This window comes from Anthonomus grandis, chromosome 6 (assembly GCF_022605725.1).
Source record: "Anthonomus grandis grandis chromosome 6, icAntGran1.3, whole genome shotgun sequence".
NCBI lineage: Eukaryota > Metazoa > Arthropoda > Insecta > Coleoptera > Curculionidae > Anthonomus > Anthonomus grandis.
Window position 1 is genome coordinate 20,592,110 of NC_065551.1, and position 20,155 is coordinate 20,612,264.

The 20,155-nt window shown below is 31.0% G+C and overlaps 1 protein-coding gene across 2 annotated transcripts in view; it reads right to left on the bottom strand.

Moving 5' to 3' along the window:
* LOC126737234 (paired box protein Pax-6) overlaps positions 1–20,155 on the bottom strand; it is a 115,193-nt gene that overhangs the window by 3,177 nt on the left and 91,861 nt on the right. For both annotated transcript variants that reach the window (XM_050442019.1, XM_050442020.1), the window contains one exon: positions 10,590–10,804. In XM_050442019.1, the coding sequence (XP_050297976.1) occupies positions 10,590–10,804 (215 nt within the window). The remainder of the gene's footprint in view (positions 1–10,589; positions 10,805–20,155) is intronic.

A 20,155-nucleotide genomic window follows, 5' to 3' on the forward strand; every position in this document is an offset into this window, starting at 1 on the left:
GTGAAACAATACTTTTATTTGAAAGGCCTCAGCCCAACCAATATAAAAGCTGAACTGGATTCTACCCTGGGTGAGTCTGCTCCTTCGTTAACAATAGTAAAATGTTAGGTAGCAGAGTTTAAACGAGGCCGTACGAGCTGCCAAGACGAGCATCGCAGTGGTCGACCAAATGAGCTGACGACTCCAGAAATTTTAAAGAAAATTCACAAAGTGAACTGGATGATCGTCGGCTGAAAGTGCGCGAGCTAGCGGACATAGTAGGCATTTCAAAAAGTGTGGTACATCGCATATTAACTGAAAATTTTGACATGAGAAAGCTGTGTGCAAGATCGGTGCCGCGTTTGCTCACACTCGAGCAAAAACAGTGTCGTGAAGATGTTTCCATTGAGTGTTTTGCGAAATTTAATAGCAACAAAGCAGCATTTTTGCGTCGTTTCATAACCATGGATGAAACATGGGTCCATCACTTCACACCTGAGACAAAAGAACAACCAAAACTCAAAAGGGAGAACCGGCTCCAAAGAAGGCGAAAACCGTTTCATCTGCAGGCAAGGTCATGGCGTCGGTTTTTTGGGATGCACGAGGGATAATTTTCATTGACTATCTTGAAAACGGTAAAACTATCAACGGCGAGTATTATGTGAACTTGCAACGTTTGAGCGAAGAAATCAAGCAAAAACGACCGCATTTGGTTAAGAAGAAAGTATTGTTTCATCAAGACAATGCACTAGCTCACAAATCAGTTATTGCAATGGCCAAAATTAACGAATTAAAGTTTGAATTGCTACCTCATGCACCCTGTTCGCCAGATTTAGCCTCCTCAGATTATTTTCTGTTTCCAAACTTAAAAAACTGGCTTTGAATTTTCCAACGATGAAGAAGTAATGTCTGCAGTTGATCGCTATTTCGAGGCACAAGACAGTTTTTATTATAAAAAGGGTATCGAACTTATAAAACAGCGCTGGGAAAAGTGTATAGAGCTGAAAGGAGATTATGTTTTTCGTGTTTTCTTTCTTGGTAGTTCTGGGACCACCCTCGTACTATGGTATAGTGTACCCTCTCTTGACCTCATATGTTACTGTTTGTAGTAGTAGATCAGAGGCACAAAGGGTATTTGTATTTCAGAAAAGATTTATGAGACTGATTTTTGGTTTGAAATATAATGAAAGCTGCCGTGAAACATTTAAAAAATATAATATTTAAACAATGCCCGGAATTTATATATTTCAATTATTGTTATACATATTTAAAAATCCAGAACATTTCTCCAAAGTAAGTGATTTTAATAAATATAATGTTAGATGTAAGGATGCTCTTTATTTGCCAAAATTTAACTTTGTTTATTTTAAAAAAGACCCCCTTTTATGAAGGAGTTAGCTTACTTAATCAACTCCCTGCTTCAATAAAACAAATAGATAACTTAAACCTATTTAAAAATAGAGTGAAGTGGCAAATAAAAAATTATAAGTTCTGACGTCTATGATATCAACGATTATAGCGACATGCTGAAAGTCACTCCTGCCTAGTCAGTGTCTGTACTTTGTTTCTACTGTTTGTTGGTACTTTTGTGGTTGTTATAGTTTCTAAGTTTTAAATATGTGTAATTAGGTTTTCTTTATAATAGTTTTACTCTTTTAAATAAGTTAATTAGGATTATCATTTTCCTTCTCCCGACTTATCTTATTCTATTGTATATGTAGTATCAAATGACCAAATAAATCAGTAATCAGTAATTAATAAACTAAATGTGGTGCTACTTTATTTGATATTTAAAAAAACGCATATAAATTTAAAAAAAATGCATTTTTTCAAATATAGTATGTGTACCTATTTGCGAAGATTAAGTATAAAGTTTATTTTAATAAAATAAAATCAAATAACATAGCATAATAAACAAAACTTCTTACAGAATTAGTAACACATAATATATATGCTGTACGTTTACACAATTACATTATAATTCAATTTCAGACTCAACGTCGTCATCTAAGTTGATAATTATCTTCTCTTTGGATATTAGATCACTATAATTAGGTACGACTTTTAAACAACTTTTTGTCTTTATATTTTGAAATTCGGATCGGATTATTTCTATAACAGAACAATTTAAAGTTGGTGATAATTTGTTTTTAAGCAAAAATGGTTTTAATATTTTAAGCAATCACTTTTTCGTATAATTTTCCTCAAATTAAATATCATTATCCATCATCTGTATGGTAGCTTTGGTGTCATTATTATGATACTATTTGAAGGTATATTGAAAAATAATTTATCTTTAAACAAATCGTCAAATAATTCAGATGTAGTATCATCGTGATAATCGACAAGTGAAATTTTTATGTTTTTTACTGAGAAGGCTCAAGCATTTGGTATATATCTGTTTTTTGTCCTAGCAATAATTATAGTAATTTATTTAGGTTGTGCACTTGCCTGGTGAATCTACCCAAGCTTTATCTTGAACTTCATGAGCCTCATAACATATCTCATCTAAATAAACAATATCCCTTTCATCCTGACTATATTAATGGACTGCTGTTAGGTATTCTATTCTCCATATTTTCAAACAGGCATATGAGGATCATTGTTCGCTGTACGTAGTAAAAATTTTTCTCCTTATAATATCGATCGTTCGAGTCAAGTATTTTAAAAGTGAAAGAATCTTTTCTTTTCCTCCTTGGGACTATTGGGATACTAATGATATTTTACACTATGCTCACAAGTTTTTTCCCAATATGCTGCTTCCTTTACTGCATTATATTTTAAAAAATCACGATCAAGAAGTGTAGTATAAACATCAAGTATTTGTTTTTTTGAATCAGCCGATAAAACATCAAGCTTAAACTGTTTTTGATCTTCTTCTAGTTTAAAATCCGCAGATCTATTTGGAGTACTGATATCCTTAAAAATTAAATTTAAAGATAAAATAAAAAGGTAATAATTGAAATGCCTAAAAATATTTAAATATTTTAGATAATTAACCGTAAGAAATTAGCACTTTCCTAAATCTATGGTATGGCCAAAATTTACAGAATATAATATATAGTATATTCATACGTATAGTTTATAGTATATTCTGTATATTTTTGTATGGCTATATAGATATTTCAAATCTGGATCTATAGGCGTGGTTGTTATTCTAATTTGATTTTATATATACGATTTGTGTTCTATAAAAATTATTGGTGTTTGGTACATATAAGATAAAAAGAAAAAATATAAATTCTGAAATGTCCAAACTATGATGCTTAGATCAAAGAGAAAAGATTATCTTTGATGATTTAATATAATTTGTCTTTATGATTAACTTGGTATTATTGGGCTTAGCATTAATGATGAGTTTCTATATCATCTTTCATGTGATATTGCATCTTTTCATGCAATCAATATAGCAATAATAGAAAGAAAAAAGAAAATATTATATATTATTTTTAATATCTTATGTTTATCTAATACATAGAGAAAAAATGTTCACTACCCCCTTTTTACTTAAAGATGAGACTCAATAAGAGAAAGTACATTGAACGTGCAATCACTTCTTCCAGCTCATGTCTCGCTATTTTTACTGCAAAACATCTAGAAGATACATGATCTGGGATATAATCTTATAACGAATGGAGATGTCTCATTAGTCTCTTTAATCTCCGAACTAATAACGCGACCATCAATGGTAATACCAAGAAACGTATAGTTTTCTTTGTTCTGCAAGGGGGAATCTTAAAACTGACAAGACTAAGCGCACTACATCTAGAAGTACAGGCTGAAGCAATATTAAAAGCAAAAACGCTACTGTCGAATAGAGCGCAATGGTCATAACGAAAGTTGGACACAATCCCCTAGGCACATGAGCTTGACGTATGGTACTAAAAACGAACAAAATCAAGGTCACGAAAGGTAGCAGCGTTGCTCACAGGCCTTGCTTTTTGCAGGAAACACCTATATAGACTCTGGATAGTCGATACATTGCTATGTAGAAGTCGATTTTTTATTAAGGTCATTTTACGTTTTTCTGGTCTCCAACAGAAAATTATCAAACTTATCAATTTTACCGAAAAAAGGTAAAAATTAAATTACAAGGTTTTCTCAATAGCCAGTAAACAGCAAAATAGATTTTTAAAGAAAGATATAGTAACAGTTAACGTATAAAATGTGATAAATGCGAAGCAAATTTAATTACATTAGATAATCGCGACACAATGTACAATTTTCCGCGAGAGGTCCTAACTCAAAGGCTCGTAAGCTGTATGCAGTTTCACTGAGAGAAGCTAACCGAGGTTAACCCCCCTGAGAGAGAGAAGGTATCAAACGAAGCTTGCAACCGACCAACACAACAGCAGCCGGGGCTCCTCCTTCCCTTTAGTTCGTTCGCACATTATTGAGCGTTCGCCGAGCCGAGAATTGGAAACCACCCTTCTCCGACACTTTAAACTGATCGCGTAGAATAAAATTTACGTTCGTGGGTGCCACAATCGCGGCCGGTTTAGCGGGCGAAGATAAATCGATTCCGTGGAAATGTTTCAATGTTTGATTTATGGGGGAGGAGGTGGGCGGGCAAGCCGGAGGAAAGCGTGGTCCTTCAAACCGGGGCATTTTTCATCCATAGAAAATTTTTCTTGCGGAGCCATGTTTGCTCGTACGTGAATAAATATGCGTCGATTCGGATGGCAAAATTTACGTGTTTTTCTGGCAGTTTGATGAATAGTCGTAAGATATTAATGAAAATTATAATCACTGCCTGGATATGTATGTCATTCCATTGATTATTGTTCCACCAATCGGTTAATCATCGGCTAGTTATCGGTTATTAATATACCCGTCAGTTTAGATATACAAGGGGACGTTTAATTTTATATTTAACAAACTTTTGTCAATCACCTCCTCATTTTGATATGTCAATAATGGCAACCCCACGATATGACACATCATTGTACAGTGACACACAATACCTTAATTTTTAAATTTAACCCGACTTTTTGGTTGTTGTGTATCTCTAAGAATGGGGACCAAAGTCACTCCACACCACAGCAACACACCACACTTCTCTGTAATTTCCAAAATACATAAGGAATAGATACCGTTATGACCCATTACCAGCTCCAAGGATTCGCCAACGTCCGAACTTTCTAGGTTTTTGTTGAACGTCTTTATAGACCACTGCAAGGGAACACGGAATCATTCGTCAAAAACTCAACTCACCTAGTAAGCTTTGATGTTGAGAGTCTGTATATAATAATAATGGTTTATTTATTCCCAAATATACATGCTTATAAATGAAATAATACATTATAAAACTATCAACTATTCGGAATAAAAAGCTACATCAGCGTGCCTCCGAAAAGAGGCAGCTACCTGAGCAAAGGAAAAGGTATATAAAAAAATACATGACCGCAAAGTAGTAAGCAACAAAAAAAACAATATACTTTTCAGTTTAAAAATTACAAGAGAAAAGAAAGAGAGAGTAATTAAAAAATCAGAAGATAAGTAAGATCGGATAGAAATGAGATACCTTAGCGAGATGATGTGCAAATTAATGCTCTTGAACCAATTTGGCTTTAAAGTTTCTTTTGAAGACTGTTTTCGATCAAGAAAAGTCCATTATTTTGTATTTATTAATTACAGAGGCAATTTGATAGAAAAAAATGACTTCTTAAATGTTTTAGTTTTACGAGGTGGTATAGATAAAAGGTTTAATTTTCAGATATTGATTTTCCGGTAGAGATATGGAAGACATTAAAATTTAATAAATTTATAAAAAAATACTGCCTAATATAAATTGCGCCATCCACTTATATTAAGCCACTCTATTTCGGACGATTAGTGAGATATTCTTTGTCTACGCCTTATGCCTGGACGCCATTGGACATTTTTATGTTCAGGCTGTCCAAAAAAGCCCCATATATGTCATCAGCAAAGTTAAAAAATGATAAAAGGAGTGTTTCACAGAGCATGTAGTTTCTTGCGAAAAATAATATCTATGTGAATAAATTAGTTTTAACATCGAATATGTCTTTTTTAAACAAAAAGTAATATGTTCTTTAAATTTTAATTTCAATATTAAGCCTAGATTTTTAACTGAGTCCTTAAATTCTATTATATTGTTGCGTATTTTATGTTTTATACTGTTCTGTATGTGGTTTCTATAAGTTTTATTGCAAAATAGACTGGCTGTTGATTTACAAGTTGATTTCAGTAATTCCTCTAAGTCATTATTTATTTGTTCTGATGATATTGACGCTCAACTAGGTATAAATGATAAACAAATTTGAGTATCGTCTGCATAGAGATGATATTTACAATATGTTAAAGAATTTACAATGTTAAAGGTATATGTGCTATATGAGCCAAGTATACTACCCTGAGGTACTCCTGATTTGACACAAAAAAGTTTTAATTTTTTCAAACTTGCTATTTTCTGTCTAACAAAAATGACATTAATTAAAGAAAACGAAGCCTCCTTAAAGCTTATATATTTTAAAATCGCAATCATGATATTATGATCCATCATATCAAATGCTTTGGACTACTCTAATAGTATCGAGATAGTTACATTTCTAGAATCTTGAGAAGTGACAATATCGTCCACTATATCACACAGTGCCGTTGAACAACTATATCGGGGTCTAAATCCCGACTGTTTAGAAGGAATAATATTACGTCTCCTAACATAGTTGATTATCTGAGAAAGTTGGCAAGATTGATATTGATCTTAGTTGACTTAATTCAGACTTAATTTACAGGGCCTATCTATAGGATTTTTATATTATTTATTATTGATTTTTTGAATATATATATTGCTTGTAAGATTTATAATCATTTGCACCATAATATAACAAATGGCCCATATATATTTATTTTTAAGAAAAGGCTCATAATTTACTTGGTCGAGAAAAGCTGCTTCTCCCTCGATGAGTTTTTTACTAAAATTTTAACTTTAGCCAGAGGCAGAACGTTAGCTTTTTTCCAGTTTTTTGAAAGAATATGGTATTATGAAAGGATGGCAAAGAGAGAGAAGTGTAATATTTAATTTATCTGCACAAAAGCTTCAGATTTTATATTAAGAATAATTTTATAAACGAATTCTTCATCAACAGGAGTAAATTGAAAAGTCATGTTATGTAATAAGTTAATCTTGTAAAAGATTCAGCAAATCAGTTTTGGCATTTTTATTATTTTGTCCTATTTCCGTAAAATATTTTTTTAATTGGTCAACATTTTTTAGGTGATCTGGAACTATTTTATTTTTATTTTTATGAACATTTAATTTTTTAGACTCAGCCCATTTCTCCTTTAAACTACAATTATAAAACTTGTGATTAAGATATGCTTTTTTTAGATCTTATAAATAGCCCTTGTAAGATTTCTTAGATTTTTATAGTAATCCACAGACAGAATCCTTAGTACGCTTAAAGCGATTAAGTGCTACATACGAAGATTTTTCATAAGCCTGATGTTATCTGATGTTATCTGTTATACCATTTTTTTTACCATTTTTTATTTTTATTGGTGCACTAAATGAAGATCAAAAATGCTTAATATTATTATCGTTAAAAAATCCACTTTTGAATCACTGATAGGAATAAGATAAATGGAGTTCCAAGATAAACTTTCGATCACGGCCTGAAACTGAACATAATACAGTCTAGGGATCTAAACAAATATGATGTATTCGGTGTTTCGGCATTAGCTAAATTCAGACTACAACAACAACAACAGCAACAATGAAAATTATAGTAGCATAGGCAAAAAGTGTGTACACAAATGTGCAAAAATTTAACGGGCAAATAATTAATATAAACCAACAATTATATTGGGCCCACAATTGAACTTTAGGGCTCACTATATCTCCTGTTTTGTCAACACTATACTGTTTGCTTGTAAAATATGATTCTAAAAATTTAACACTAACTATAAGACCGAAGCATGCCTAAAAGGATCCGATAGTTAGATCCGAACATAATCGAAAGCCTTGCTGAGATCACAGAACAAGATCATATCATAGCATTGCTCATTTAAATCATCGTGGCATCAGCTACCACACTCAACATCATGTATGGTGCTTTTGTTTTTCCTAAAGCCAAATTGATTTTCATTGAACAAGTGATTATCCTTAAAATGGTGCATCATCTGATCTGAACGGCATTTATGCAAAACTTTGAAAATAATAGAAATGAGAGAAATTGGCCTATAATTTCCGGCAATGTCTGAACTGCGTTTATGGTGCCAGCAATGGAAGTGCCGAAGCATTTTGTAGAGAAGAAGGTCGACGATTTCCGAACAGATGATTACCGAGTCCAAGAGTATTTAATCGTGCCTTCGCCAAACTGGAAAAGACTGGTAGTGTACCCAGAACGTATAAATCTAAACGTGCAAATCAACAAAACTTGCATGAATTAGAACAAATTCTTGAATCAGTGAAACGTAGCCCTAGTACGACTACACAGAGAATTGCTGTACGCATCGGTATTCCTCACATAAAGGTATGGCGGAATTTACATGAGCAAGGTTTGTATCCAATTCATGTACAATGGGCACAACACCTGAAATCCAATGATCTCGCTAGTAGACGAGAATTTTGTCATTAGGTAAATGCTTACCATCAATCAATTTCATCAATACTATTCACTGGTGAATCAATTTTTACTCGCGACGGTATTAACAACACCCATACCGCTGAACTATTCACACTATTCACGAATTTTTATTTATTTATATTGAAAGTAATTAACTAAAAATTACTATGCTCTAACACTAGCATTAAATCCACGTATTGAGATTAAGATATATGTGTATTAGAACTTTTCGATTCCGAATTATGGATCCTACAACATACCAAAATATTCACCATTCCTCCTGAAACATTCAGTATGTTCCGGCTAGTTATTTTTTATTTTTTAACTTGGATAGTTGACGCATAGAAGGAAGGTGATGAAGTTGACTCTGTTTTATCGATACCATAATGGTAAGAGTTTCCTTTTTAAGGAGAAGAGCAACTCTGTGGAATCAACTCCCAAAGGACGTCTTTTTGGAACATTACAACTTGCAGAACTTTAACAAAAGTATCCAGATACCTTTATAGCAGTGACCCTACTCGTGATGCTCGATAGGATTTGGCCTTATTAAAACATTTCTGAGATTTTAATTTCATTTATTATCATATCCCAACCAAAGACAAATTTTTTTTAAGTTATGTCATACGAAGTTCATAATTTTTCAAATTCATGATAATGACCAAAAAAGAACAATAATAAATAAATCATTTAAAGCTATATAGGGTGTCCCGAAATTACATCGCAATATTTTACCAGCCGCATCTTTGTCTAAAAATAAGACAAAAACGTCATATACAGGAATCTTGAAAAGTGAATCGTTTTCATGTTACAGGGTGTTTTATAATTCCTATTGAAGATGGTTTTTTGTTAATATTTTCGAAACGCCTGGTCGTTATTTTTCTAAAATTTTATCGTATACTACTATTATTGTTACTAACTGATTTTATAACATTTTATGCTAAAATGTATACAGGGTCGATTAAAATTAGTGGTTAGCAATGTTAAAAATGTCAAAACTTTTTTCTAACTACTTTCTAATAATTTTGGTAATAAAATCGAAAAGAATTAATATTTTTAATTAAAAAACGTGCCCTTGTCTTATTTCGATAGGAGCGCCCGTTTTTGAAATAATCAGACATAAATGTTTTGCAACCTACACCCATAAATTATTTTGGATTACGTTTAATAAAATTAAAAGGTATGTTACAAATCATCAGGTATAATGGCATACATGACATAAGATTATTAGAAATACTTAATTTTAAGATCAAAAACTGTTTTCATTGTTTAAGGTTTTATTTCAAAATTGTAAATTATGTGTAAATATTTGATAAAAATTCAAACAATTAACTTATTAGCTAATAAAAAAAACTGAAAATACCAAAGAAAACATATTATAACAAATTTTCGAAGTGGTTGCCATTTTGTTGGAGACATAATCTTGCCCTACGCCTTATTGCGCGAGTAACCCTTAAAATAGAAAATGGATTTCGAGAGAATTTACACAAAGACCTATTTTTTTTTTGTTAAACGCAATTAAAACAAAATTCAAGCAATAAACAAATTGTCAACAAGCACTGCCAAGTACATTTTTTTATTTTATACATAGTTTTCAATACCAAGTCATGATTTACTTTAAACTTAATAATTATTTTTTTTGAGTCCGGAGGCTTCAAACGAAATAATTATAAAATAGCCAGAAAAAAAGTTACGACATTTTTATCTTTGCTGACCATTAATTTTAAATGACACTGTATACATTTTAGCATAAAATGTTATAACATCAGTTAGCAACAATAACAGTAATATGCGATAAAAATTTCCAAAAAGAACGGCCAGGAATTTTCCTGGCCGTTCTTTTTTTTCATTTGAAAAAAATTAACAAAAAACCATCTTCAATAGGAATTATAAAACACCCTGTAACATGAAAACGATTTACTTTTTAAAATTCCTGTATATGACGTTTTGGTTCTTATTTTTAGACAAAGATGCCGCTGATAAACCCTATATTAAAAATTATTTATTTCTTTAAAAAAAACTTACCAGTTCCGGTGGATACCGGAGTTCCTCCGGGCGCACCCCCTGATGCATACGAGGGATGCGTGGTCGGCTGAGAATGAGCGACGGCTGGGTTACAGGCTGCCGCCCTCGAGTTATACGAAGAACTCAAAGAATGTAGGGGATCGTGGAACATGTAAGGGTAACCGGTGGCCTCACGTTGCTGGAGGCAGCTTGACGTTAAACCGCCTGCCATCGGACTGGAAGTAATAAAAAAACAGTCTGTTTAATGGAAAAAATTGTTGATTTTTTCATTTATTTAATAAGAGAATAATAAATGACTTTTATTTGTTCAATCTTGTTAAAAAAAAGAATATTAAATATAAAAAAGGTGATCTGAGTGCTATACTTGGCGCAGTTTAGCTTTTAGATATCAAAAGTTCTCTGTCATAAAAAAAAGTCATAAGTAAAAGTATGACCTTTTAATCAATCTTCCTCAAGACATTTATTCAGTTTTTAAAGTTCTCTGTAAAAAGACTATAAACTCAATAGGTAGTAGGTCTACAGTATGATAATAATCTACTACTCTACTCCAAAACCCATGCTGCTCACCTCTCTATAGTGCCAATTTAAGTTTTTTTAAATGACGTCGATGAGACGTACTAAATAAAGGCTAAAAGACGTCTTAAACAGTATTGAAAAAGGCGCCTGGAAGACGTCTAATATTTATTTAGAACGGCGTTTAAAGACTATTTTAGGTCATTTGAGGACTTAAATATAAAAAAAAATATTTTTACTAAAATTCCAAATATGTATTTGTTTATTCATTTGTAAGTATAACAAAATAAACCAAACATTTTTCAGTTCATTTTCTTGAGGAAACATTGGGTACAAAAATACTGACAACTTGTAATTTTTATATATTTCGGGCACATATTACCTCCTGAGTAGTAAATAATAATTTTTTTATAAAAAAATTCATTTTTTTCATACACTTATCTAAATAATCATACGTACCATAAATATAACAAGGTATACTAATGGAAATTGCATTTATTTCTTAAATGACCAATCAGAACAACCTAAAAACGTCTTTCACTGACGTCAAAGAGACGTTCCTAAAATGACGTCGCTTAACGTCATTTAACATTATCTTGCTACCTGGGTTAGCAATGAACATAGTTTTTTTATATAATTTCTTTAACCCATTCCAATTTTATTGTCAGTGTTTTTTCCTTACACCCGGATGGGTTAAGGATCACACAGGTGGCTAATGGTTCCCTAGTATATAGGTTTTATTTTTCTTATTAAACCAGAGATCCTAGAGCTGATTGCACAAATATGTTGTATTCATGTATGTAATTTTTCTTTAAATATATTTTTTTGTAATTTTCTGGTTGTCTTGTCCTGAAGGAGCCAATAGGCACAAAGTTACGTGAGTGTACGATAAATACCCAATAAATCATTTTTTTTTCATTTTTAGTGGCACATCATATTTCTTAGGAAACTTGTGCTAGAATCTTGCACAAAATAATCATGTCGGTTTTTTTCCATTTCTAAGATATTCACACAATTATTCGTACCAGTTGCTGGATAATTAGGTATATTCTTACAATATAAATAGAATCATCCACTAATATCCGCATAACACTAAACCAAGTGATAAAGCTTGTAACTTTATTCTAAATATAAAAAGTGTAAAGATATTTTAGTAAAGAAGGGAAAATAAATAAATACAAAATAATAATAAAAATAAGCTAAAAAATTGTGCTTATTGTTTCGTCTGCAACTACAAATAATATTTATTAAGGTGGTGAATGGCAGCAGATTTAAGGTGAAAGCTGTCAGCTATGACACAGAATTTTAGTAAAAAATTCAGTCCAATTTTGTATATTTTTGTTAAAGGTTATTAGCGCTATATGTAGAACATGCTCTGTATTTTGCATATAGACAAGGCTAGGGCTACTCATGTTAGTAATGTAGAGGTAGATAATGATGAACAAGTGGTTGAAAGTCAGGTGGTGAGCATGTCTAGCAATCATAGAACTCTAATGCAAATTGTTTTGTCCACTGTATTCATAGAAATTTAAAATATTAAAAATCACTTTACTCACTGTTGAGCCCTACTAGATAGTGGATTCCAAGTTAATTTTTTTACCGAAAATCTAAAAAATCAATTAGGATTAAGGGTTTATAAAATTGACCTGTCAATTTCCGAAAAAAGCGAAACGGATCTTAAAGATGATTTACCATCAGGCCAACGGAATGATAAAGTCAGTTTTCAGTAGCTTCCTAGCGAATATTCCATTTCTTATATTTCAAAGCATAACTCTTCTTCCTTTAGCACCAATAGGTCTAGAACTTCTGCAGTTCTTCACGGGCTGATATTTTACTAGGAGCAGGCATCTTTTTGACTTGTTGTATGTAGGACAAATAAGATTAGAATCGTAAACTTATCTAGCAAAAAAAACATTTTTAGTGAATAGTTTCAGGGCCATTGAAGGCGACCAGTTTTTAGTCATCATGTGGTGACATCATGTATTCAAGAGAAGTTCTAAGAGATGGAAGTGTTTTCAGCAAGAAACAAAGTTTATTTAAAAGAGGAAGAAGAGTGTGAGGAGTTATTTAACTAGATTTTGCGTAACTTTACCCATGCAACCTTCAAACATTAAAACAGAAATATGATGGTTTATAAAATAATACACAAGTTTATGTTATATTCCTCCAGACAGTCAAATTTTAAGTAAAGACTTGCTATTTACCAAATCATTCGGTAGTCAACGAATCGAGTATAAAAATAAGACTTTGCATTGTATTCCATGCCAGTATTAGCAGTAGTAGTAGCATCTCTTTAAATTATCCGTTAAAAGTAGAACTCCTATTTAGGACGGATTATTAGATATTTTGGTTAGATTTCGTTAAAATGAAATCGCTTTAATAGCAGACATCACTAAAATGTATAGATAAATTAACATCATTTTTGAATAAAGAGATCTGCAGTGGATGTATCGCATACCAATACTTATGCGACTGCTTCAGCGTCTTTTCTAGCCACTGATTTAAGGAAAATAGAAAACGATTTAAAGGATAAGTCACTATAATTAAGGTCCTTTTATGTGGAAGATTTCATAAGATTAAACATTAAAAAAGATTATTTTTAAAATTTCCAAAGTAAAAGAGTCTATGTGCACATATAGATGCAATGTAGACATAACCTTATCAAAACTTGGGGGTGAGAAAAAATAAAAACTCAAAGTCTCGGTCTCAAAACATCCTTTATATGTATATGTCCAGAAGGTTACATATTTCGCTAATAAAGTATCATCAGACCTTATAAATTGAATGGCCTGCTTAGTACTCAACTTAGGACATATATAAAGAGTGTTTTGAGACCGAGACTTGGGTTTTTTATTTTTTCTCTACTAACGTAGGTCTCTTTGAGATAATGGACGAGTTCTTTCAATTTAAAATAAGGTTATTAAAATTGACAGAAGGCGGCATATATATGTGTTATTCCCAAGTAGCATCCTAAAAAACAACATCTCAAGTTGAGCACTAATATCAAAATCAAATGAAATCATATGAACTTTGTATTCTTTTGTGAGATATACAGCTACTTCACCCTCCCCCTAGCTCCTCTCCCTGTAACCTATGCTTTATAAAAAAGTGATATGCGTGAATTTCAAAATTCTGAAGGATATTCGCTTTTGAGAGTAAAATTTTAGATATAAACATAACCTCGACATAATTATGCTCTATTAAATTCCTTAACTTGAACTCCATATTTAAGGATCTAACAAATATGTGTGCTACGTTCGTAATTTTTATTATTCATTTTCAAATGTAAGTATTCCTTTTCCAAAACAAAAAATATATTAAACAACGCAATCTATTAACTTAAATCTAATTAACCCTCAAATTAACGTAGATAAAATCTGAGTAAAATATATAAAATGGATAACAAAAAAGATGTATTAATAAATTAAATAAATTAAAAACACGCAGAAATGTTTAACAAACATAGTTAGTAAAAATGTTAAAGGTAAATATTTAAAGAAGTTGTATTCTCATTCTTGCCTTTACTCTAGACTCCTTGGTCTCTTTCTTTGTTTTTTCTTCTATAGGCCCTGATTCCACATTACTTTCTCCAGGAACGTCTATTAGTTCAAACAGTTCTTCATCTGTCGAGGTATCCTATGTTATAATGCTTGATATTGTTTGGCCTTATTTACAATCAGCTCCAAAAATCAGTGCTTGGCAAGATTTCTTAATATCTCAGTTGTATATACGTCCTTATTGATGTATAGTTTATTACGTAGAATTTTTGCATAAAACCTTTTTTCTTTAGCAATCTGTAAAAATCAATAAAATTTTTTCTCAGGATTTTTCATTCGGTAAATCTTGCCCAACATTTGTTCCTTTGCCCTTTAGGTTCTTTGCGTATTTAAAAACCAGTTTTGCTGTTATTTACTGTGGAAACTTTATTAAAATGGGTCTTGTTTTGTCAGAAGTTTTTTTTCGAGTTTTATAAAAGATGTCCAAGGCGTTGAGCAGTATTTTAATTAAATTTTTTGGTCGAATAAATCCAACAGAACTCTTTCTTATAATTCGTTACTTTCTTTAAGTCCAAAATCCAGAACTTTTCTTTTTTTAATGACTTCCTCTTGCGATAAAACCTGTCCTTTTAATTTAGCATTTTTCACTTAGAATTATTGCGTCACTGTCTCTAACTCCTCTAATTTTTTTTCATAACTAAGTAACTCATCTTTAATAACTTACATATGTTGACTTGTGCGGTCAAGCAGTGCTAATTTTTGTGTGTTTATTACATTTTTATAAGTAATTTGATTTCAGGATAAAACAGTGAATAGTAGACCTAATATAAACTGCTTCTCCCGTTTTTTACTTTATTTGATTTCCGTAGAAAATGCTTTGTTCAAAATCTATTAACGCTCTATTTCATGGTACGGCTGCAGACTTACATGCGTAAAATACATTTGTCTCAGCCTTTAGCCACACAAACAATCTAAATCCAATCTAATATACAATTTAGATACCTATTAAACTTACTATATCCTTCCTAATCTGAAACTAAGCCCTTAGCAAATCACTTTGTATCTATTTTTTTAAACTAATGCTGAAGAAACGAAGAAGGGGTCTTAGTAAGCTTTCCTTCAATCATCTGACTATGTAATTACATATTCTCTCACAAAGTTTTCGTAGGTTAAAACCTTAAATATGACACCGGTCAGATTTAAATCTGCTTGTTACGGGGCCAACCCGTCAACCCGACCTCTCGTAGAGAAAATAAACGGAACAACAGGAGGTCCTGGGCCTTTAAATACCACTTGCCACTTCATAATTCCCCATCTCTGCTACCGTTTAATATTTATACATTCCTTCTTTACTGACAGAAACGACGTGAGATGTCCGATCGTCTTAATTACGTATACGTCTCGTTTGGAATTTTCGTTGCCCCATAGGTGGTATAATGGTAAATTATGTATAGCGGTACATAATGTAGGTTATATTTATTTAAAATTTTAAAGCATTCCTATTATTATTAGTTTATAGAGTTAAAGGCTCAGTTTTTCCGGAAAATTCTCCATATTATTTTTGAAAATGTGTCGTGACTTTTGACAGTCTTCAATGTCATCTCTCTCCCTGACTTATCGAAAAAGGATAACTGAAGGAAAAGTAGGATAACTGAACTCTCTAGTATTATAAACCCTGTATTAATATTTATCTCCAAGACACAGTATCGGCAATTTTTCAAGGACAAAGGCCTATGGATTTTGGTTCTCTATTTATGAGACTCATCACTGTGGATGAAAGACTGCTTTAAAAGAGGCCTATTTCCTACTGAATTTTCGACTTCATAATTTGTTATTGACATAAAAATTAGAGAATAAAAAAATTACTTTGCATGCCTAGAATAAAATAAAAAATTAATACTGTGAAAATTAAAATTTATTTTTTTGACCATAACATGCATAACTTAAATAGGCATGGTGAACATTTATTTATGTTTAGAAGATAAAAAGCTGAAGAATAATTTTTTATTACTTTAAATTAAGAGATAATGAATCCAAACAAATCGGCAATAGTAGTAAAAAAAATACATTCTCAGACTTACACTAAGAACCTTAAAATAATGAACCTTTTAATAATTATAAAAATATTGTTTTTTAAGTAATTAAAAGATCATACAAGAAAAACACGATGAAAAAATAAATCTAATAATAATATATAACATGTCGATAACAGATCATAGTTACTTAAATAGTGATGAGAAAAAAAATCTGATGACGTGATGATGGTTGTATCTCATAAACGAATGATCCATTAACAAATGTTATAATATAACATTTTGAATAGTCAACATTTCTTCAATTATTATAGTCATGATTCTCATTATTTACCCTAGATTAAGACAAACACGCTGCTAAGGGTTAAGTTGGATAAAAGATCAAGTAAAATCCCAGCTCTTCAAAGCTTTTTTTCCTTTATTGCCAGCGTTTCAGCCTATATCAAGCCTTCTTTAGGGCGAACAGAAAAATCATAGTTTCTCGTTAAATTAACCCTTAAAAGTTAACAAAAATATACTGGACAACACATAAAATGAAGTTTTTAACATATTTAATTAAATAAAGTCAAACGGCAATTTATACCCTATATTACAGCAACCATTAAAGGCATGTTAGAAACGCTCACTTTTCCAAAGCGAAAAAAACTATTATATAGACCTAAATAATTATTAACAATATATCATTTGAATTAATAAGGTGCAACTCTAAGAAAAAATTCAGTGATAAGAGTGTTCTTCTTTGTGTTCTGATTTATTCTAAATCAGTTTTTGAAATGTAACTTCAATAATATTAATTTAGGTATATTATTAAATGACACTCACAAACTAATAGTAAACATTGATAATATAAACTCACAAAATATTAGTAAACATTTGATAATTATAAGCTTTATAGATATCTCTATTGACCAAGGGTTGCTTGACTTCTATTCCAATAATACATTATTTAATATTGATGGTAATAAAAAAATTGCTCTTTCGTAAAATATAGAGGTTGATATTTACAAATCATTTCGGCAAATAAAATCTAAATGTAAAGGGCTTTGACGACATTACTTATGATATGCTATTATTTAGTAATAATTTAAATAACTTTAAGTAATAGGCAGAATATCCCTCTTTATGGAAAACTGCCCTTATACAACCTCTATTTAACGCAGCTAATATGTCGTTATTAGACCTACTTAGGTCTATAAATATATGGCCAATTCTTCGAAAAATGCTCGAAATTCTTGTTTTTGGATGTGTTCAGATGATTCTCGAGGTCATTGATCCTAAACATATGCTTTGAGATATTTATTAAGGCTTTAGAGTAGATCATGGTGATGCAACTGCTTTTAACAAAGTCAGTTCTGACATAACTAGAAATACAGATTATAGTAAAGCTTTTGTCTTAGTAAACCTTGATATGCTAATTGCCAAATTGCACTACTGTGGTTTCTCATCTGAAGCAAGTAGTTATCTTCACGGATATTTGGTAAGGAGAAGGCAGATTGTGGGGATGGATAGAACTAGAGTCAATCCTTGCAACATTCTTAATGATATACTACAAGTTAATTATTTTTGGACCCCTTTAATTTTTGCTATATTTTTTTATTTTTGTATACCTCTGAAAAATTTTACTCATTTGATTTTATAGTAAAACTCTATTAGTTCAGGTTCATCATACTCCAAAAAATTAGTCATTGTATGTATGACTTTCAAAAGTAGATGATGATAAACACTACCTACTACCATCGGTCAATGAAACACTATAATTCTGAAACTTTACAAAACTTTTTGTCTCACAGGTCATGGAACGATCATTTAACAGATGTAAATATATTAACAAACTCTTTAATTTTAGATTTAGAAAATAGTTTAAATATATAACTTATGATATTTTACAGTTAATGGAAGATAGGGATAAGTTATATGTAAGGGCAATTCATGAGGGCATTCCAGATCTATGCCATAGCTATAAAAGTTTAATAAAATAAGAATAGAAAAAGATGAATATTTTTGAGAAGTTATCGATAACTATAGAAATAATTCAGCAGAGCTTTAAAAAATCTTAAATCACTTCTACCGGGTAAAAATTCAGTTTTACCAAATGAAGTTGTATTTGAAGGGCAGACATTTAGCGATGACTTTGATATAGCAGATAAACTTTATAAATATTTTATTAATAGTCAAATTATAGATATTTTACCCAAAATTTTTTTCGGGGTTAAATATTACAGTTTAAAATAATACATTAAGATATATTATATGGTGATCTCTATGAAAAAATATTAAAATTGTTAAAGGAGAAGAAAGTGATATCTCAAAAAAAGTGCTTGTAGATGTGTTTAAAGTTGTAGGTGTTAAACATTATTAATACATCGCTTCAATATGGTGAATTTCCAGAAAATTGGAAGGACTTATCTGTCTTACCGATTCCTAAGGTCTCAGGCACAAGGCTGGCGAGTGAGGTTAGGCCTAATAATACTGTACCAGTTTACGAAAAACTTTTAGAATTAACTGTAAAAATCCAACTTTAAACTTACTATGATAAAAATAATATTTTAACAACAAATTAGTCAGAGCTTAGATCTCATAATTTTTGCGAAACTGTGATAGTTAGCATGATAGATTTAATAGATAAGGGTAATTTTGTTTTGACAATTTTCTTAGATTTTAGAAGAGCGTTGGAGTCGGTAAATCGCAATATTTTACTTCTTAAAATGGAAAACGATGGGGATCAGAGGTACAGTTTTAAGTTGGTTTAAATGTTATTTGCATAACAGGAAGCAACTGGTCAAATTTAAAATTAAATTATCTGTTGCTGAAGATATTAATCATGGTGTTCCCGAAGGTACTGTGTTGGGTTCAATTCTGTTCCTTATATATATTAATGATATTGTCAAAGTAATTAGTAGAAGTAACTCAGTATTATTTGCAGATAACACTCTGTTGTATGTTATGGAAAAGATGCAAGAAGATTTAAACTTTGATTTGGATAAAATATACAAATGCCTGTGTGATAATAACTTCAGTAATAATACAGCTAAAACAAAATTTTGTCTGTTTGGGAGTAAAATTAGGTTAACCCAAAATAAATTTGGATGTAAGAAGAGTAAAGATAAATAATGAAACAATATCCTACCAAAAAGAAATAAAATATTTGCGTGTTGTTTTGGATCCACATTTGAATTTTGATTCTCATATTAATAGCATAACACGCAAAATTAAAAAAAAATTATCGAGAATTGGCAGAAACCTCTCTTTCCAAACAAAATTGCTAATTTATAATAGTATTACTTTGCTGCACTTGGATTTTTGTTCTCCACTTTTGTTTAATTTTCCAGATTACAGGGTCAATAGACTTCAAATCATACAGAACAGAGCCATAAGAATAATTTTAAAATTGAATAGATATTCACCGGTAGATAATATTTTAAATGTACTAAATATGTTATCGGCAAAACAAAAAATATTATTTAGTAATTGTATGTTTATTTTTAAATTAAAAAATAAATTGCTTCCAAACTATATTTGTGAA